Raw genomic sequence first — 23,352 nt, 5'->3', positions numbered from 1 at the left:
TTTCATGAAAAAGTGGAATTTGAACTTCTAGTGTGGTTGCATGTGTAAATCTTGAAACTTTTGGGTCAAAACTGCAATTTCCAAAAAATCTCTCATTTTTAAAGTTTGGATCTGTTTTCCAGCTAGTACTAAATAGGAAAAAGTTTTATTTACAAAGTTTTCAAATTAATTAGAGTTATATTAGAGTTTTGGATTTTTTAAAGGAAAAATGGAAATTTTCGAATTTTAATTTCAAGAAAATTCGAAACTTTGTGAAAATTTAAAATAATTTCAGAACCTGAAATTTGGATCAGTTAGGAGTTCTAGGATTTAATTTGAGAATTTTTGGAATTAGTTTGCTATTATTTCGAAATTAGGATAAATTGCATGTCATTTATATATGTTTTGTGCTTTAATGTTCATGTCTTTGATTAAATGGTTATGAGTGATGAGATTTGGGATTTTGTACTTTTAATTGTTGCTGGATGTGGTTTAATAGCTGTGAGAATTTATTGAAATGGATTATTATCTAGAAATGGTAATAAGTTCATTAAACAAAAGGTGAAAAAGGGGTACTTGCTTTTCAAGCATGGTTTGATGATTAATAGTGATGTTAATGTGTTGGTTGCATGTATGTGTGCTGAATATGCGTGAGTGTGTGTGTGCTGATTGTGCATGTGGTGTGTGCCGTGTGTGGTTGTGTGTTTATATGTGTGAATTTGGGATTTTTGCCCAAATTACAAATATGTGGTAAATTGTAAGATTTGTGTGATTTTGTGGCACTTGATTGATATTTGTGATGTCATGTGTGGGTTATAGCATGATTTCGAAAAGTTGCATTAAATGATTTTTAAATTGAAAGATTAATGGAATATCGGGTAATAAACACCTCGGATATAGTGGGCCGGTATCCAACTAGGATGATGTGTGTAGTGGTTTGATTCCACTTAGTGAAAACAGGCTCGTAACAAGTTTATTATCCAGGTACATAAATTAATCTTTCACGGATCCGACAAAACGAAAAAAGTGTTTTTCATGATTTTCACAAAAAGGGCATTTTAGTCATTTTGCATAAGTACGTGATTTTGCGTTAATGATGTGTTTTCGAGAGTTAGGTAATGTTATCGATTGTCTTGTGTTGTTGTACGAATCGTGGGTAAGAATGGGTATATAATATTATATACTATGTATAACGTATTTCCAAAGTTCGATATTACTCGGATTTCTTACTGAACTTTATAGCTCATATAGATGTCTTTTAATTGCAGGTAATAGTAATCCTCAACCGGGATGGATCGAGTAGCGGATCGAGGTCTTGCCCGGAATTTTGGAAGTCGTACGAGGACCTATGAACGATGCTTTATTTTCTTTTAGTGATGTAATATTAAACCTAAATACTTCCTTTTCGTATCTTTTAAACTCGTTATCTATATGGATCGTACCTAACCCCTACTATAATATAGTAAGTTTCGTAATTTGCTATTTTCATGCCTCCGTTAGTGATTTCCGAATTATTCAATAAAATAACCTTTCCAAACTCTGATTTCTTCTCGAACCGAAAACCGATGGTGATACTGTAGCACTCGAACTAAAAACCTCCCCTCGAAACTTATTTCCAAACGAAACCTTTATTCGGCTAAAGTAACCTAAGAAAAGTTTTTTTTTTTTTTTTAAAGAGCAAAGTTCTCATTACCCAAAAGAAGATATTTTTGATAATTGCATTTTCGCCCCATTCCAATGTTTAAAAAATTACAAAGAGATCATTTGCTTCCGCTAGTTTAATAAACATTCCGATAAACCGGTTCGATTTATCGCCCGACTAGAAGGGGGTGCTACAATAATCCTAATCCTAATGCTTATCATAATCATAATACTAATACATGTCACTAATTGTAGTACGAATCAATAATCATAATCTAAGTTATAATTATATTACTAATATTAATCATAATCATAATCCTAATATTAATTATAATACTATATTAATTCAAATCCTAATCCAAGTATTAATACTAATACTAATTCAAAGAATATTAACTAATTTTAAAACTAATCACAATCCTAATTATGATGTTGCATCAATATTTTTGCAATTTTCTATTATTTTGTATCAATTTTTTTTTATTCAATCTCGCAACTTTTATATCAAATTCCTTATGTGTGGTACCTGAAACATCAGGAAACACATTCAATATATTAGAAATTAATATTTAATTATATTATTAAACTGACATTGAAATTATTTAAAATAATATAAGGGTATAAGCAAACATTAAGACGTGAAAATAACGATAATCGTTGTTAATAGGATAAATTACGAAAATTCTCATGAACTTAGGCTAAATTACGGAAATCACCCCCACTTATCGAGAATTAGCAAAATCCCCCAAATGTTTGTTTATGTCTTACACGACCCCCTTATAGTGTGATTTTTTACGGAATTTTTTTTATTCCATGTAATATCCCAAAAATTGTGGATTCCACCCTTGCAGAAATGGCATTTCTTTTATCTTACATTTTAAATACAAAATTTACCCTTAGGCGAGGTAATAGTAATGCTAAAAAGTTGTGAAGCTGTTATTTAAAAAGAATAAATATTTCGTGTAAAGTCCCCCTGAGGGTAATTTTTGTCTTTAAAAAGTACCATAAACAAATATCGTGTGCATGGTAGAATCTGCATTTTTCGGGGAATATTCCACGTAATAAAAAAAAATCCATGAAAAATCATATCGTAAGGGGGTCGATGTAAGACGAAAACAATCATCAAGAAAATTTTGGTAATTACGAATATAATATTAAATTAATAAAATTAACTTTTTTATAGTTAAAGTCTATATATCTTTTTAATTGAATTTTATCGTAAAACATATAGTAAACTTAAGTTTTCTTAAATCGTAAAAATTGTAAGATTTAATCGATTTTTTTGACATTTAAGATTTAATCAAAGATTTAAATCGATCTATCATCTAGGTAGCAATTGGATCGAATCGAAAGATCTGAATCGTAAATTGTAAGATTTTCATAACCATACACGTAATAACTTTGTTGCTAAAAAAAGGAAGAAAAACTAATTGTGCTTTTTATAATTGCCAAAAATCACCTTCGATTTTTATAAATGTTTTAAAACATATGATAATGATCAAATATCAAATCACATCACAAATCACGATAACTTCATCTAAATAAACAAATGAGTAGAAATTCAATGGAAAATGCAAAATACTTTGACAAAATTTAGAAGGAAAAAAACTACATAGATTTATAAAAATTAGATCAATTATGGGTTATGAAATTAGATCAACTTATAGAAAGATTGCACGTACGTAGCACGTAAGTAGCACGGAAACTTCAACTTTTTAACATTTCCGCATTTTAGATACGTTTTGTATTCGATACTTGAGAACACCTGCCGGACAACTTATGTACCATTTTGCAATTTCTAAAAACCTAGAGACATGTTTGAATAACAAAATTTCTAATATTTTTGTTGATTCGATAATTATTTACATGATTTATTAATCAATCGCAAATTGATAGTTGATAATAAAATATATTTTGAAATGTTTGTACGAAAATATATAAAAGTAATTTATATATAAATTAATAAAAACTTATTTATTTTTAATAACATGTATATAAAAACCTCACATATGAAGCCGCAAATTGTCAGCCACGCAACTTGTGAGATTACTTACACTTATCATCATGTCGATATTGTTTTTGAATTTCCTCATCTGAGCAATTTTCACCAATTATTTCAGAAACTTGTTTGCAAGCTCCAAAGGAAATTCTTCGTAAGTTTCTGACTTAAAAGTTCACAAAATCTGCGTTGTACATCTCATTTTCTGTTATATGAAGCTTACTTATCAAAATATTCATTCTCTTTGGCAGTGGATGTAATTATTGAGAATTCGTTCCATGCTTTTGTCACAGAGTATTACTCTCTCCGTATTAACTGTGGTGGAAGACAAGTAGCTGATGATAAACGATCTACCTACGAATACCTACGAAGATGATGGAAATTCTGGCGGGCCTTCAAATTTCATCGCAAGTAAGCCAAACTCGGGATTTAGCAGCACGGGCCACTTCTTGGACGATGACCGCCCTACGGACTCGTTCATCTGGCCAAACAGCTCAAGCATCTCAGGGCTGAATTCCCAGTTGTACATGGATGCACGCCTTTCCCACTCTCATTAACGTATTATGGATTTTGTTTGATAAACGGGAACTACACAGTAAACCTTCACTTTGCGGAGATCATGTTTACTGATGATAAAACATATAGTAGCCTTGGGAGGCGTCTGTTTGATGTGTTCATTCAGGTACCTGTATAATAAGTTTTTTTTCTAACGAGTATGTTTGAAAGGGTTCTCTTTTAAATGACGAGAACTTATGTTGATTGAATCAGTTGAGTTTTGTTGTCATATCATGTTAGTGGTCATATATAACTATTAACAAGAAATTATATAGTGTACTAACCAAAAAAATATGTCTTTTAGAATTTATGAAGTCAAATTATAAAAGTTGTATCTTGAGCTGTTAAATCGAAATTCAATTGGTGTTTTACAAAATTTTCAAAACAGTAAAATGAAAGGTTATAACTATATCAATAATCATATTCAATGTTATTAATATTAAAAATCTCGACTATTCACAAATTTATATATAATAAAATTTGAAAGTATAAAGAATTGACTGAATTAAATATAAACAAATGCACGTCTAATACAAGGTCACTTATGTTATTAAAATCGGTGATCTGAGAGAAATTCAATTAAAAAAATACAAATATGCCATATGATGACTAATTAAAATTAAATAAATATTTATTTTGAAAAAAATAGAATATAACTCATTCAAATTAATTTTCCTACTTTAACTATAGATGAGATGTATAATCAAAATAAATTAAATAATATATTGTGATATTCTTTTAATAAATGTACTAGCATTTTTCCCCCGTGCGATGCACGTGCGATGCATGGGATATTATTTAAATAGTTCAAATAATAATCAATTTAATATATAATAAGAAAATATAGTATACTAATATAATAAAATTTAATAATGCCAAAACATATACATTTATTTATTTATTATTACAATGCCTTCAAAAGTTTAAAGTTGTTTTCAGTGACATTTTTCGAATGGATGATCTGTTTGCTCGTTGCGTTTTGTTTTCCCTTCGAGTTTGCGCTTTTGGCCGAGAGTTCAAATGTGCATGTTTCGATCCTCAAAAAAGACTAAACTAAATTATTAAAAAAAAAAAACATTGCATAAATTAGATCTATTAATACGTGACCCCCGGCCCGAATTGCATATACTTAATAACATAGTGGTTTATTTTTCTTCTCATGTACGTGTATGTTTGTACATATGCGTCGTCGTGCAATGTTGTTCCCAAGGATTCTCAGATTGATTTGTCTTGTGGGTTTTGCTTCTGGAGCAGCCGTTTTGCCTCCCGATGAAGGTATTATACGTAATATATACATACCTATGGGTGGTGTGTGCATGTCTGTGTTTTTGTATATATATATATATATATATATATATATATATATATATATATATATATATATATATATATATATATATATATATATATAATGGTGTTTGGGTGGTGCGCCAGTGGTATCTTTGCTGGTGGTGGCGAAGAGTTTGGGGAAGACGGACTGGGATTTCAGTGTGGATCCATGTAGCGGGTTATCGGGTTGAGCGACCCAGAACCCGATTAAGGGTTTTGAGAATGCAGTTACTTGTGACTGCACCTTTGACAATAACACTGTTTGCTATGCTGTTTGCATGTGGGGTTTTTTTTTTTTTCCTTTACTACACCTTTCATTTTTATTATTATTTATTTTACATGAAATTGATGATCATATGTTGATACATAAGAAGGCCTACTATGAACAACTCCCCGTGAATCAAATCGAAGATCGTTTTGTTAAAATAGCGAATTGTAACTCGTAACGAATTCTAAATTATAAGGTTTTTAATTATTTGAAAGATAATATAGATAACAATGATCATATATAACTATTAACAAGAAATTATATAGTGTACTAACAAAAAAAATATGTCTTTTAGAATTTATGAAGTCAAATTATAAAAGTTGTATCTTGAGCTGTTAAATCGAAATTCAATTGGTGTTTTACAAAATTTTCAAAACAGTAAAATGAAAGGTTATAACTATATCAATAATCATATTCAATGTTATTAATATTAAAAATCTCGACTATTCACAAATTTATATATAATAAAATTTGAAAGTATAAAGAATTGACTGAATTAAATATAAACAAATGCACGTCTAATACAAGGTCACTTATGTTATTAAAATCGGTGATCTGAGAGAAATTCAATTAAAAAAATACAAATATGCCATATGATGACTAATTAAAATTAAATAAATATTTATTTTGAAAAAAATAGAATATAACTCATTCAAATTAATTTTCCTACTTTAACTATAGATGAGATGTAGAATCAAAATAAATTAAATAATATATTGTGATATTCTTTTAATAAATGTACTAGCATTTTTTTCCCCCGTGCGATGCATGGGATATTATTTAAATAGTTTAAATAATAATCAATTTAATATATAATAAGAAAATATAGTATACTAATATAATAAAATTTAATAATGCCAAAACATATACATTTATTTATTTATTATTACAATGCCTTAAAAAGTTTAAAGTTGTTTTCAGTGACATTTTTCGAATGGATGATCTGTTTGCTCGTTGCGTTTTGTTTTCCCTTCGAGTTTGCGCTTTTGGCCGAGAGTTCAAATGTGCATGTTTCGATCCTCAAAAAAGACTAAACTAAATTATTAAAAAAAAAAAACAGTGCATAAATTAGATCTATTAATACGTGACCCCCATCCCGAATTGCATATACTTAATAACATAGTGATTTATTTTTCTTCTCATGTACGTGTATGTTTGTACATATGCGTCGTCGTGCAATGTTGTTCCCAAGGATTCTCGGATTGATTTGTCTTGTGGGTTTTGCTTCTGGAGCAGCCGTTTTGCCTCCCGATGTAGGTATTTACGTAATATACACATACCTATGGGTGGTGTGTGCATGTCTGTGTTTTTTTATATACTGATACTAATACTAATACTAATACCGATACTAATACTAATACTAATACTAATACCGATACTAATACTAATATTAATACTAATATTGATACTAATAATAATACTGATACTAATACTAATATTAATACTAATATTGATACTAATAGTAATACTGATACTAATACTAATATTAATATGTATACTAATACTGATATTAATACTAATATTGGTACTAATACTAATACTGATACTAATACTAATACTAATATCGATACTAATACTAATATCAATACTAATATTGATATTAGCACTAATACTGATACTAATACTAATACTCATACTCATACCAATATTAATACTAATTTATATATAATATAAAAAAGAGGATCTATGCCCTATATGAATGACATGTGGCAAATGATGATGTCATTTATCGAAATTGCTTTGTTGGAGTTTAATTGATGAGGTGGATTCTTCAATTGGTGAGTTGTCAATTTTATTTTGGTATGTCTTTAAGTTCTTTCCTGTTTAACATTTGTACACTCATTTAAATAATTACCACATGTATATATATATTGTTTCCAAATTTTACATTTTATAAATTCGAAATAAAAATATCTTATTTATATTTTTAGTATTTCAAAATATATTTATTGTAAAAATTAAGGATACTTAATTTTTTTACGAATATTCAAATAATTTTCAGAAAAAAAAATATTTTTTAATATTCAAATATTAAAATAAAGGAATACATTTTTTTTAATATTAATAATTTGGAATATTCGAATATCCATTCAATTAAACATAATTATAAAAAAAAAATATTTTTTACTTGTACTATTTAATAAATATACAATATTTTTTGTATATAATTTTTATTATACCGTATTTCAAATTATTCTATTATACCGTATTTCAAATTAAAAATAATTTTACTATTTAATAAATATACAATATTTTGAAATTTTAAATTTTACAATTTTTAATATACTGTATTTCAAATTGTAAATACGGTATATTATAAATACAATATATTTCAAATTATAAGTAAGGTATACATAAAGTAAATGTCAAATATTGTATCAGTTATAAATACGGTATATTTGTCAATGATTGCTTCGAAGCACAGTAGCACACGCATATCATGTCTTACATAATTAAGAAGGAATTACTAATTTATGTCAAATATCAAATCACCAATAAAAAAGATTCTTTAATATTGCAAGATTCCTACATATCATCTTTGATTGATTTAATTACTCTTTAATTCAAAATTCAATGGTAAAAAATAAAAACCGTATCTTTATATTTAATTTTTTTATACTGCAAGATTTTTTTCTACAAGTTATTGTCTTATTTTCTTGGGTTGTTTCCTTTATTTGTTTGAATTGATTTCATTTACTAATATATGAATCTTTTGAATTTTTATTTTTTCCATAAAATTAAGTTCATGTTCAATACTATTTAAACCCCTCCACATTGATTTCATTTTTATCTATCACCATTCCATTACAAAGTGCACAATGTTCGTAATATACAATTTCATATTACATTTTTTTATCCTTTCTTATAGATTATTATAATTATATATGCATACTTTTATATCCATAATTATTTTTATATATAAATATGAGTACTATTTGTACTTCTTTTTTTTTGGGTTGTTAATTTTAATATATTTTTTTATTTTTTTCATGCAGTTAATTATACAAAGTCGTTCGTACTTTATGACGATCAAAACAATTGTTTGCGCTCAATCCAAACTATGTGTTCTTTGCATAACGTATTTTGATCCTAAACATAAATATGTACAATCCATAAATATATATTAAATGATATATATATATATATATATATATATATATATGTGTGTGTGTGTGTGTGTTTTATTTACCTAGGGATGTGATGGATCAATCCTCCTGAATGTATAAAAGATGTTTACTATTTTCGTATTTTTATGTATGTGAAGTGAAGATCACACAATATTTTATTTCCAATGCACACAACATCCTCACATATTTACGTAGATTTTGATCATATTTAATTCAATGGATTGCACGATTAATCAATATATACATTGCACAATTTTTTATTCAATATATACATTACATTCAATACATACAAAATTAATAATACTAAATGATTTTTTCCTTAATTATTTATTCCGTAAGTTGTTTTGATTTTGTTTCATAAATAATAAGTTAATGAACTCTATACCCGGCAATTATTATGATATCAATCCAACTTTGTATTTGACAAAAAATAAAAATCCAACTTTATATATGGCCAATATTTTTTTGACCAAATTTAAATATTTTCATCTTTTTCTGATTTATTTGCATATCATTATGATTGAATACTAATTAATACATACTTGGCAATTATATTTGAATGATTTAGCAACATTTACGTATGTCGCCATCTTAAAATTTATTCCATATAGATTTTGAATTGTTTATATTCATTATTAAACGGCTCTAATTATTTCAAGTAAATCAAATTTTCCCATTTTAAATATCAATCACTTGCGAAATATATTACACTATTTCTATAAAATTATTATATTAAACACGTATTTCCTTAATGACATAGTATTCACAAGTATAAATATTTAATACCCCCATTCCTCCCCATTTTTTATGTCCATCAAACTTTTGCCATTTTTCTGTTAGAGTTTATACATTTTCGGCAAAAAGATGTCTTCGCCTTTCATTTTCGATAATTAATGTTTAAATTTCTTTTAATTTATTATTTGCATATAATGATTTGACTCTTCTTATTTACGCATATATATGTTTTTATATATCATTTTAATTTTAGTTTGATTTGGTTTTTGTAATGTTTCATAATAATTTATTTATATTTATAACATATCAATGTATATTTATTTTCATCATGGTTATTGTTAAGGGTGATCAAGATCTTACATAATATCCTGTGAGTTTTGATGTTTTAATTGATCAAAAGGTTCCGTTTAAATTTGCCATAAATGATATTACTTTTGATAATGCAGATCATTCTACGTATAATGTCTAGAAATTATGCAATGATGATACTACTATTTCTTCTTTCAATGTTTTTTGGATTAGTTATATTTTTATGTTTTTACTTTTGATAGCAATCATTTAAAGTTTGTTCGTTCTCCTATGTAAATGTAGCAAGAAAACAATGGTTTGCCATGTACGATTTTGTTTACCAACATATATAAAAGATGTTTTCAATTTGAGTTATACATCATATAGGCCAATTCATTTTTTTATTATCAAGGGAAGTTTTACTGCAAAATTATTGTAGTGAAATTGTGGTAGTTTTACTACTAGGCTTATCTTCCCTTCTTTTTAATAGGTTACAAAAATATAAAAGTATTTGTCGCACTGATTATTAATAGTAAATAGTTTTAAGATGATATATTATTCCAATCAATTAATAAAAGTTTTTCGTATACATCAAGTTGTTTGTCTACTAATTAAATTTAAAAGAATCTATTACATTAAATGCCATACTATAAAATTTATTTTGTATCTTTATTCACTTGATAATATTTTGATGAGAATTACGATTTTCTTACATTCTCTTGACATTCAATCATCATCTACTTCCTTTTTATTTTATTTTTTGTCATGTTTAGTGTATTATTAATTCATAATCTTTGTTTGGTGTAAAATCTTTGTTTGATCTATTATTATTTTTTATTTATTTGTTTCATTGTGCAAATATAGATAATGTTTTGACACACAAACGTGTATTGTGCACATATTTTAATCTATGTATATTTACATAGATGATTTGAAATGGGAGCACCAAAACTATTTCAAAGTATTTGGCAAGCAGTAATTTTTTAAAGAACAAAACTCAGGATTATATAAATTAAACACGTGGAAAACAAATATACTTGAATCCGTCAAATATCAATAAAAATTATAGATTGAGAAATTAAATATTCTACTAAAAGTTGCACAATTATTTTAGGAGATCCGATAGGTGTGATTCTGGTACCTTGGAGCAGTGTTAATGGTTAAAACGGATGAGGAACGGAAAACCAATCTTAGGTTGAAGAAGATAAGGCAGAACACTAATTATACATGCATAAAAAAAAATTAATTAAAAAGACACATGTCGCATTTTTAGTGGAATCAGTTTAAAACAAATAAACGGGGCATCCGTTTTTAATTTAATCTCTTTTCTTAATATAAATATAATATAAAAAGATGATCTATAGCCTCCATGAATGACATGTGTCAAATATCAATATCAATATTAGTATCGGTATCGGTATCGGTATTGGTATTGATATCAATATTAGTATCGGTATCGGTATCGGTATCGGAATCGTTTAGAATTTAGTAGTGCTATTGGTAGTGTTCAGTATCATTACCAGTATCGGTATCGGTATCATTATCGGTATCAATATCAGTATCAATATTAGAATGTAGTAGTGCTATTGGTAGTGTTCAGTATCATTACCAGTATCGGTATCGGTATCAATATCAGTATCAATATTAGAATTTAGTAGTGCTATTGGTAGTGTTCAGTATCATTACCAGTATCGCTATTGGTATCAGTATAAGTATCAATATTAGTATTAGTAATGGTATTGGTATTGGTGTTTGTATCAATATAGATATAAATATCATTACATGTATCCATATCAGTATCATTATTTGTAATGGTATTGGTATCGGTATTGGTATCAATATTAGTCTCAATATCAGTATCACTATCAATATCAGTATCAATATCAATATCAGTATCAATATCAGTATCAATATCAGTATCAGTATCAGTATCAGTATCAGTATCAGAATCAGTATCACCATTGGTAACGGTATTGGTATTAGTATCTGTATCACTATCGGTAACGGTATCGGTATCGGCAATGATATCGGTAACATAAGTATCGGTATCGACATCAGTATCGGTATCAGTATGAGTATTAGTATTAGTATTAGTATTAGTATTAGTATTAGTATTACTATTAGTATTAGTATTAGTACTAGTATTAGTATTAGTATTAGTATTAGTATTAGTATTAGTATTAGTATTAGTATTAGTGTTTGTATTAGTATTAGTAATATTATTTGTATTAGTATTAGTATTAGCATTATAATTAGTATTAGTATTAGTATTAGTATTTGTATTAGTATTTGTATTAGTATTTGTATTAGTATTAGTATTAGTATTAGTATTAGTATTTGTATTTGTATTAGTATTAATATTAGTATCATTATTAGTATTAGTATTAGTATCAGGTACAAGTATCACTATCAGTATCGATATCAGTATCATTATCGGTATCGGTATTAATATTAATTTTAGGATCAGTATAGTATCAATATCAGAATTAGTATTAATATCAATATCAATATCAATATCAATATCTATTAGTATTAATATCAGTATCAGTATCAGTATTATTATTTTCATTACTATTACTATTACAATATGTTTATTTTTTATTGGATCGCTTAAATTTAAATCTTCAATATTTTTTAATTCATTAGTTTTTTTAAAATAATGCATTTTGATCTTCGAATTTATCCCCGTGCATCGCACGGGTGAAATACTAGTACTAAGAATAACACTAATACTAATACTAATATTCATATTGATACGAATACTAATACGAAGAATAATACTAATATTGAATACTGATAATAATATTGATACTTATATTGATAAAGATAGTTATATTGATACTAATACTAATACTAATACTAATATTAATACTAATATTAATATTAATACTCAAAATAAGATTAATGCTGATACTAATACTAATAATAATACTGATACTTATAGTGATACTAATAGTGATATTGATACTAATATTAATACTAATAGTAATACTAATACTAATACTAATACAAAGACTAATACTGATACTAATAACAATAATAATTCTGATATTGATACTAATACTTATACTCATATTGATACTCATAGTAATATTATATTAATACTAATATTAATACTGATACTGATATTGACACTAATATTGATACTCATAACAATATTAATATTAATACTAATACTAATACTAATACTAATACTAATACTAATACTAATATTAATACTAATACTAATACTAATACTAATACTAATACTAATACTAATACTAATACTAATACTAATACTAATACTAATACTAATACTAATACTAATACTAATACTAATATTGATATTGATACTAATACTAATACCGATACTCATACTGATACTCCTAGTAATACTAATACTAATATTGATACTTGTACTCATATTCATACTAATACTGATACTTATACTAATATTGATACTCATACTCATACTGATACTCACAATCATATTGATACTCATACTAATACTGAAACTAATATTGATACGATACTAATACTGATAATGTAGTGATACAAATATCGATATTGATATTGATATTGATATTGATACTAATATTGATACTCATACTGATACATGTTGGGTTTCAGGCACGTGTACGCAGCGGAAAACAAAAATTTAATGCGATTTAAACGACTTTAAAGCACATAAGCACATGCCCGACAAATTAAAATCAATTAATTGCGTACCTTTGCGCTTCCAGCGAAATTAAAAACAACATACATGCTAAAATGTTTAACTAAATTTAAACCAATTAACATGCTCGCGTTTAAACCAATTAACATGCTTGCAACGATTAAAACGATTACATATAATCACATAAAATCATACGAAAGCAAACATGAATATTTAGTTTAAACGTAAACGAATCGAAACAAGGGATTCGTGTGTTTACCTCTTGAAGCGTGAGGTAGGAGCGCTAAGCAAGTCGAGATTGCTACGAAAACCAATCCGTACAATCGGGGCAGCAGCGGTGCAGCGGCAACAGCGGCGAGACGGGCCGTGGCGGCGCGTGTAACTCACGCGCAGTCTTCGGGCGGCGCGTGGGGTTGCGTGCGGCTTCAGCTCGTATGCTGCTCCTCGATTCTTCGATCTTCGATCTTCCTCCTCTCGGATTTCACCTCGTATACTTCGATCTACTAAACACGTGGCACTAGACACGTAATAGTTAGAAAAATGGAAGAAAAAGAGAAGGAAAGAAGCTACCAAAGCAATCGGCCGATGAACGGCCGATTCCGGCGAAACGGCGGCGTTGACGGCGGTGGTGGCCGCGGGAGAGAGAGGCCGAGAGAGAGAGGTGGACGGCTAGGGTTAGGGTTAGGTCTTATGTATTTGTGCAAGGCCTATGAATCAAGTATTTATAGTCCCTTGCATAAAACCCTAACGGGCTTAAGTTGGACCGGGCCCAACAGCTTAAGCTCGTTAGTTCCTTTACTTGCTCGTCTCTCTCAATTCAATGATCGGAAAATTGCAACAATTACATTTTCGGAATCATTATAATATCCTCGTCATTACGAGTGCCATCTCTCATTTTCCAACTTTCCAAAAGTGGAAACCCTAGTTCAGTGCACTTTCTAAATTTGGAAACTTCCCGATTTAGAAAGTTCACTAACACGTTCGTCTATTCTTTTCCTTTTCTTATTCTCATTCATAATTCCAAATTATGAATGTTGGATCCAATCATATTGACTTCCAATCATGCAAAGATAAACTACTTTATCTCTGACCGTTTATTCAAAGATCTCATGTGCACGAGTAGTGTGACCCTCGATGGTTCAGGTGTAAGCTAGCCGTGGGCCCACAACCCTTTGTGGTCAAAACTCGTCCCTTAGAGTTACGATTAAGATGGAGCTCATTTCACCTTAATCACCCAACGAATCAAGATTGGCGTCTAGCAACTACGCGTCATGATTCCCTAGATACAAATGAAGTGCCTGCAAGAGCCTTCAGATATAGTTAACGTACAGTACGGTCCCTTCGATTCATATGTCCCTATCGAACTAGAGGCATTGGTTCATCGAGACCTCTTTATATGTTCGATGACGGTGCGATCGTTCCAAGTGTTGTAATCGTCACGTGCATGACTTAGAGAATCGAATTCTCTAATCATCACTTAGTCAGCTCTGGCCAGAGACTTAGAATGATTACAAACTTTCAGAACACACAGGACATCCAAGACTATTCTAGCGATCGAATCCCCGACTACAATGCACAGACCTCCCACTAGATTTCGGACTACACGAACACTGGCCCTTGGGATGGTCCTCGGTGGAACTCAGGGACAGGTCACGATACAGCTGGTCCTCTAGTGAAGTCACGGTGATGTCTAGGTCATAAGGACTAATGGTGTACAACTATACCATAGATATCTCTACTCGATTATTGGGAACCACTTAGAGATTTCTAGGGTGAGGGAGTTCAGTGAACTCGTCAACTTACGAGCACCCACTTATGCATGCCGATATCACAATATCGTTTACTGATGAGATGCAGTACACATACACTAAGTGCTAGTCTTAATGGGAAAGGCCGATATCCTCATTAGTGGCGTAACCATTCGACTAGGAACACGTTTAACAGTTATAATACTTGAGTAAATATCTCACGATCCTAACGATCAATTACTAGTACTTGTAATAACTGTAAGGACTATATCTATGCTTGTGACAAAGGGACAAAGATATAGAATGCCAAGGTCTTTTATCATTAATACGAATAAAGGTTCGTTTATTACAATAATAAATACGAAAGACCACAGCCACATGTTGGTTTGTTGGTCACCTACTCTAACAATACAGATATTGATACAAATGTTGATATTGATACTGATATTGATACTAATACTGATACTAATACTGACATTGATACGAATACGAACACTGAAACATAAACTGATACTGATAATGATACTAATATTGATATTGATACTGATAGCGATAGCGATACCGATACCGATGCCGATACCGATACTGATGCCGATACTAATGCCGATACCGATAATGATATTGATACTGATATTGATACTAATACTGATATTTAGACTAATATTAATATTAATACTAATACTAATACTAATACTAATACTAATACTAATACTAATACTAATACTAATACTAATACTAATACTAATACTAATACTAATACTAATACTAATACTAATACTAATACTAATACTAATACTAATACTAATACTAATACTAATACTAATATTAACACTAATATTAATACTAATATTATTACTAATACTATTACTAATCCTAATATTAATACTAATATTCATACTAATACTATTACTAATACTATTACTAATCCTAATATTAATACTAATACTAATACTAATATTAATACTTTTTTAATACTAATATGTTAATATTGTTAATGTTAATGCTAATGTACATATTCTAATGCTAATACTAATTTTAATGTTAATGTTAATCTGGTATATGCTTATGCTGATTATAATTTTAATACTAATATTATCCAAATCCTTATCCAATTCATAATCCTATTCATAACACTAATCATGATTCTAATCATAATCATAATTTTAATCATAAACCTATTTCTAACATTAATTATAATCCTAATAATTTTACTACTAATAATACTAATGCTTTGCTAATATTAATTATAATTATAATTCTAACCATAATCCTAATGCTAATGCTAATCATAATCATAATACTAATACATGTCACTAATTGTAGTAAGAATCAATAATCGTAATCTTAGTTATAATTATAATACTAATATTAATCATAATCCTAATATTAATTATAATACTATATTAATCCAAATCCTAATCCAAGTATTAATACTAATACTAATTCAAAGAATATTAATTACAATCATAATTCTAATTTTAATACTAATCACAATCCTAATTATGATTTTGCATCAATATTTTTGCAGTTTTCTATTATTTTGTATCAAAATTTTTTTTTATTCAATCTCGCAACTTTTATTTCAAATTCCTTATGTGTGGTACCTGAAACATCAAGAAACACATTCAATATATTAGAAATTAATATTTAATTATATTATTAAACTGACATTGAAATTATTTAAAATAATATAAGGGTATAAGCAAACATTAAGACGTGAAAATAACGATAATCGTTGTTAATAGGATAAATTATGAAAATCCTCATGAACTTAGGCTAAATTACGGAAATCACCCCCACTTATCGAGAATTAGCAAAATCCCCCAAATGTTTGTTTATGTCTTACACGACCCCCTTATGGTGTGATTTTTTTACGGAATCTTTTTTATTCCATGTAATATCCCAAAAATTGTGGATTCCACCCTTGCAGAAATGGCATTTCTTTTATCTTACATTTTAAATACAAAATTTACCCTAAGGGGAGGTAATAGTAATGCTAAAAAGTTGTGAAGATGTTATTTAAAAAGAATAATTATTTCGTGTAAAGTCCCCCTCACGGTAGTTTTTGTCTTTAAAAAGTACCATAAACAAATATCGTGTGCATGGAAGAATCTGCATTTTTCAGGGAATATTCCACGTAATAAAAAAAAAGTCCATGAAAAATCATATCGTAAGGGGGTCGATGTAAGATGAAAACAATCATTAAAGAAATATTGGTAATTACGAATATAATATTAAATTAGTAAAATTAACTTTTTGTAGTTAAAGTCTAATATCTTTTTAATTGAATTTTATCATAAAACATATAGTAAACTTAAGTTTTCTTAAATCGTAAAAATTGTATGATTTAATCGATTTTTTTAACATTTAAGATTTAATCAAAGATTTAAATCGATCTATCATCTAGGTAGCAATCGGATTGAATCGGAAGATCTGAATTGTAAATTGTAAGATTTTCCTAACCATACACGTAATAACTTTGTTGCTAAAAAAAAGAAGAAAAACTAATTGTGCTTTTTAGAATTGCCAAAAATCACCTTCGATTTTTATAAATGTTTTAAAACATATGATAATAATCAAATATCAAATCACATCACAAATCACGATAACTTCATCAAAATAAACAAATGAGTAGAAAGTCAATGGAAAAGCAAAATACTTTGACAAAATTTAGAAGGAAAACAACTACATAGATTTATAAAAGGTAGATCAATTACGGGTTATGAAATTAGATCAACTTATAGAAAGATTGCACGTCAGTAGCACGTACGTAGCACGGAAACTTCAACTTTTTAACATTTCCGCATTTTAGATACGTTTTGTATTCGATACTTGAGAACACCTCCCGGACAACTTATGTACCGTTTTGCAATTTCTAAAAACTTAGAGACATGTTTGAATAACAAAATTTCTAATATTTTTGTTGATTCGATAATTATTTTAATGATTTATTAATCAATCGCAAATTGATAGTTGATAATAAAATATATTGTGAAATGTTTGAACGAAAATATATAAAAGTAATTTATATATAAATTAATAAAAACTTATATATTTTTAATAACATGTATATAAATATACTCCTATATTTTTATTATTTTCACGTTTCCTCCGAGATTCCCGTACAACATTTTTGGGACATATTGTCTCCGGTGTTGGTTTTTCGTATCACTTTGCTTTTGTATGACTCTGTGAATATTGTTATGCAGGATATTGAGGAGTTGCAATCTCATCGGGGAGTTACCAAGTTATATTGGAAGAGTGACAGCATTGAAAGCCTTGTTACTAGAAACGTTTATCCTTGTCTTGTTACTAGAGTATTACTCTCTCCGTATTAACTGTGGTGGAAGACAAGTAGCTGATGATAAAGGATCTACCTACGAAGATGATGGAAATTCTGGTGGGCCTACAAATTTCTTCGCAAGTAAGCCAAACTGGGGATTTAGCAGCACGGGCCACTTCTTGGATGATGACCGCCCTACGGACTCGTTCATCTGGGCAAACAGCTCAAGCATCTCAGGGCCGAATTCCTAGTTGTACATGGATGCACGCCTTTCCCACTCTCATTAACGTATTATGGATTTGTTTGATAAACGGGAACTACACAGTAAACCTTCACTTTGCGGAGATCATGTTTACTGATGATAAAAAATATAGTAGCCTTGGGAGGCGTCTTTTTGATGTGTTCATTCAGGTAACTGTATAATAAGCTTTTTTCTAACGAGTATGTTTGAAAGGGTTCTCTTTTAAATGACGAGAACTTATGTTGAATGAATCAGTTGAGTTTTGTTGTCATATGATGTTAGTGGTTATTTGTTTTGTATTTGTATTTGTAGTTTTTCACTTTAAGAAGTGCCTCATGGTTTCTGGAAAAAAATAATTTCAGGAAAAGCTGGTGCTGAGGATTTCAACAATGAAAAAGAAGCACGTGGAGTTAACAAGGGAATTAGAAGAAACTTCACTGCAGTTGTTGCTGATAATACTTTGGATATCTGCTTCTATTGGGCTGGGAAAGGGACAAATGGTATTCCTGTTAGAGGCGTATATGGTCCTCTCATTTCAGCCATATCTGTTGATCCTGGTAAGTCGTAAGTTGGAATTTAGTAACTTGAACACACAAGAGATAGTTGTCCGACACATCTCTACTATAACCGAGAAAGGAAATTATGCATTATTTTGACAGTATATTTGATTTATCTCTCTCTCTCTTCCTCTCAGATTTTACGCCACCATCAGAAAAGGGAAGTAGCATATCTGCAGGGGCTATAGCTGGCATAGTAGCAGCAGTTCTTGTTACATCCTGGCTAATAGTCATGCTAGTTCTGGGTATTCTTTGGTGGAAGGGTTGTTTTAGACGCAAAGACACATTGGATCATGGTACTAAAATTACTGGCTCAATCATATAGTCCTTAAATTTCAACATGTACATGTATCTTATTTTCATGTGTGCAAATTCGTGCAATATTTGAGAGAGCGCAATAAATGCCATCTAAAACGAACTATGTGATTGGAAAGTGTTTGCAGTTATCTAAATTGCTGTTTGACATGTTTTTCTCAGAACTAAAAGGTGTAGACCTTCACACTGGATCATTTATGCTAAAGCAAATTAAAACCACCACAAACAATTTTGATCATGCTAATAAGATTGGAGAAGGTGGTTTCGGTCCTGTATTCAAGGTAGCAGTGTAAACAATAAATACTTCTAGTAACTTAATTATCTTAATGTTGCCATTCAGCTCATTCCGTTTTTCTGCCACCTCTGATTTGAAGGGTTTCATGTCACATGGCACCATCATAGCTATAAAGCAGCTTTCTGCCAAATCAAAGCAAGGGAACCGTGAATTTGTCAATGAAATTGGCATGATTTCTGCTCTGCAACACCCTCATCTTGTTAAGCTGCATGGCTGTTGCATTGAAGGCAACCAGTTGTTGCTTGTCTACGAGTACTTGGAAAATAATAGCTTTGCACGTGCATTATTTGGTAAATTTCCCACAATCCTATCTTTGTTGTTTTTTCTTCCAGTGGTTGGAAAACGAGATACACGAACTTATGTTCACCGATCCATGTTATTATTTTTTTTCTTCTCTTTAAAGTTTAAACTTATGGATGAAGATAAATATTTGCAGGTAAAGAAGAACACCAAATTCATTTGGATTGGCCAACGAGGCACAAGATCTGCATTGGTATAGCCAGAGGCTTGGCTTATCTGCAGGAAGAATCAAGACTTAAAATTGTGCATCGTGATATCAAGGCTACAAATGTGCTTCTTGATAAAGATCTTATGGCTAAAATTTCTGATTTTGGACTTGCCAAGCTCGATGAAGAGGATAACACCCATATAAGCACACGTGTTGCTGGTACTTAGTGAGTAATCAATCATTCATTTATTTGACCAGAGATTAAGCCATTGATTTCATAGAATATCTACTGACCTGATATTTGATTTCCTAATGGATATATGGCGCCAGAATATGCGATGTGAGGCCATTTGACAGACAAAGCAGATGTATACAGCTTTGGGGTTGTTCTTTTGGAACTTATCAGTGGAAGGATCAACTCTAGCAGTAGGGTCCAAGCTTCGATCTTCTTGAATGGATATATTTAGTTAACACAATTTCACGTATTGACATTCGTCTTCTGCTACTGTTGTTTCTACGAGTCACTATGATAAGCTTAACGCATGCTATGTTCACACAAGAACTTCGAAAACTTCTTTTTCCTTTTTTTTCTTCTAGGCAAACTCGTTGAATGAGACTGGAAAAATGATGGATCTAGTGGACCCAAGATTGGAATTGAAGTTCAAGAAAAAAGAGGTTACGTCGGCTATAAATGTGGCGGTCCATTGCACAAATATTGTAGCCACAGAAAGGCCAAGTATTTCGACAGTTGTAAGCATTCTAGAAGGAAAAGCTGGTGTTGGAGAATTCATTTCATACACGAGCACCTCGACTGACAGGACAAATCCTACCGAGGAAACGGCAAAACAGACCTTAATGACTATAATGGTCAAGGGCAGAGTACATCAATTGATATACGATGGACTGGTTCCTCAGCATCCACTGCCGGTGACCTATATCCACTCGATGTGGATACTGAATATTGGGAGAAGAGAGATTCATAAACACTCTCTGAAAATTCTGTATTTCTTCGATTTTATTTACATTTGTGGCTTTGATTTGAATGCAGCAGTAGACAAGATAAGCAAATAGTTGTTGCCAAATGTGTTTTAGAAAAAAAAAACATATACATTTATTTATTTATTTATTTATTTATTTATTTATTTATTTATTTATTTATTTATTTATTATTACAATGCCTTAAAAAGTTTAAAGTTGTTTTCAGTGACATTTTTCGAATGGAGGATCTGTTTGCTCGTTGCGTTTTATTTTCCCTTCGAGTTTGCGCTTTTGGCCGAGAGTTCAAATGTGCATGTTTCAATCATCAAAATTGTGATTTCGGTCAGTTCTTTTTGGCTGATCGAAAGCTTAACCGAAGAGTGTCCTATCGGATGCGATGCGATCCGATCCCCAAACTATGATTCGACACCTCGAACTAATTATTCACAAATAACTACCCTAACCGTTTATACAAATTAAACTCGTTAACTATACTCTGTTCAACCCAATTAACTTAATTTGTTAGATGACAATAATATGTCTTTTAGAATTTATGAAGTCAAATTATGAAAGTTGTATCTTGAGCTGTTAAATCGAAATTCAATTGGTGCTTTACAACATTTTCAATACAGTAAAATGAAAGGTTATAACTATATCAATTATCATATTCAATGTTATTAATATTAAAAATCTCTACTATTCACAAATTTAAATATAATAAAATTTGAAAGTATAAAGAATTCACTGAATTAAATATAAACAAATGCACGTCTAATATAAGGTAACTTATGTTATTAAAATCGGTGATCTGAAAGAAATTCGATTAAAAAAATACAAATATGCCTTATGATGACTAATTAAAATTAAATAAATATAATATTTATTTTGAAAAAAATAGAATATAACTCATTCAAATTAATTTTCCTACTTTAACTATAGATGAGATGTAGACTCTAAATAAATTAAATAATATATTGTGATATTCTTTTAATAAATGTACTGGCATTTTTCCCCCGTGCGATGCAGGGGATATTATTTAAATAGTTAAAAAAAAATCAATTTAATATATAATAAGAAAATATAGTATACTAATATAATAAAATTTAATACTGTAGTATTATTCATATTGAATTTCTAGCTTTATCTCTTATGATTTGAGATATATTGATGAAAATTAGGAGATCAATAATTGTTGAAAATTATAGTTAAAAAATTAGTACAAAAAAAATATTAAAAATAAATAATTACATAAGTAGCAACAAGATAGGATTCTTTAGGGGTTAGTTTTAATTTTGATAATTGTGAAAAAATATAGTTATAAATTAGTAGAGAAAAAATATTAAAAGTAAATAATTACAGAAATACCATTAGGGTTTTTTAGGGTTGCCCAATGTTTCTTTCTTTTATATACTAGTAATACACCCGTGCGATGCACGGGGTATTCATCGTAAAACAAATATTGAATAATAAAAAAGGTTCTCAAAATAGTGATATTAATTGTTAATAAGTAAAAGAAAGAAGCAGAACATATTCACAAATAAAAATAATTTGTATGGTGTAAGTTCAAAATAAGCCGAAATAAGTGAAAAAAACTAAACATCGAATGTTTTAATTTTCTCATACAAAAGAACGAATATATAGTTGGTCCCAAACTTGTACAACCATAATGACATGAACGTTGAAAACTTGAATTGTTTGCTACCAACCGCCCTAAACGAATGCAACAATTTCAATACAATGCAACTGACCTGCGTATGTTGTAAAATGGTCACACGAAATATGTAAATTGTTACCAAAACAATACCAATACAACTTTTTAATTGCATAAAATTATTGTAAAAAGATTACCTTCATCAAATATAGCGAGCGGATTCCATAGCAAATTCCTAGTACAATTAAAATAAACCTAC

At 29.2% G+C, this 23,352-nt stretch overlaps 1 protein-coding gene across 1 annotated transcript; it reads left to right on the top strand.

Annotated features, from left to right (window-relative positions):
- The first annotated feature begins 3,957 nt into the window (after nucleotides 1-3,957).
- On the top strand, nucleotides 3,958-21,535 carry LOC105957089 (putative leucine-rich repeat receptor-like serine/threonine-protein kinase At3g14840). Its single transcript, XM_088812453.1, has 9 exons — nucleotides 3,958-4,142; nucleotides 18,535-18,749; nucleotides 19,212-19,406; nucleotides 19,544-19,702; nucleotides 19,884-20,010; nucleotides 20,062-20,306; nucleotides 20,453-20,683; nucleotides 20,822-20,895; nucleotides 21,062-21,535. Exons 1-9 carry the CDS (start codon nucleotides 3,958-3,960, stop codon nucleotides 21,533-21,535), a joined length of 1,905 nt encoding a protein of 634 aa, XP_088668579.1.
- Nucleotides 21,536-23,352: the final 1,817 nt, after the last annotated feature.

The sequence above is a fragment of the Erythranthe guttata genome, chromosome 13, assembly GCF_056151865.1.
Source record: "Erythranthe guttata isolate IM_541 chromosome 13, IM_541, whole genome shotgun sequence".
Lineage (NCBI taxonomy): Eukaryota > Viridiplantae > Streptophyta > Magnoliopsida > Lamiales > Phrymaceae > Erythranthe > Erythranthe guttata.
This window is presented reverse-complemented; position numbering and strand designations above follow the sequence as displayed.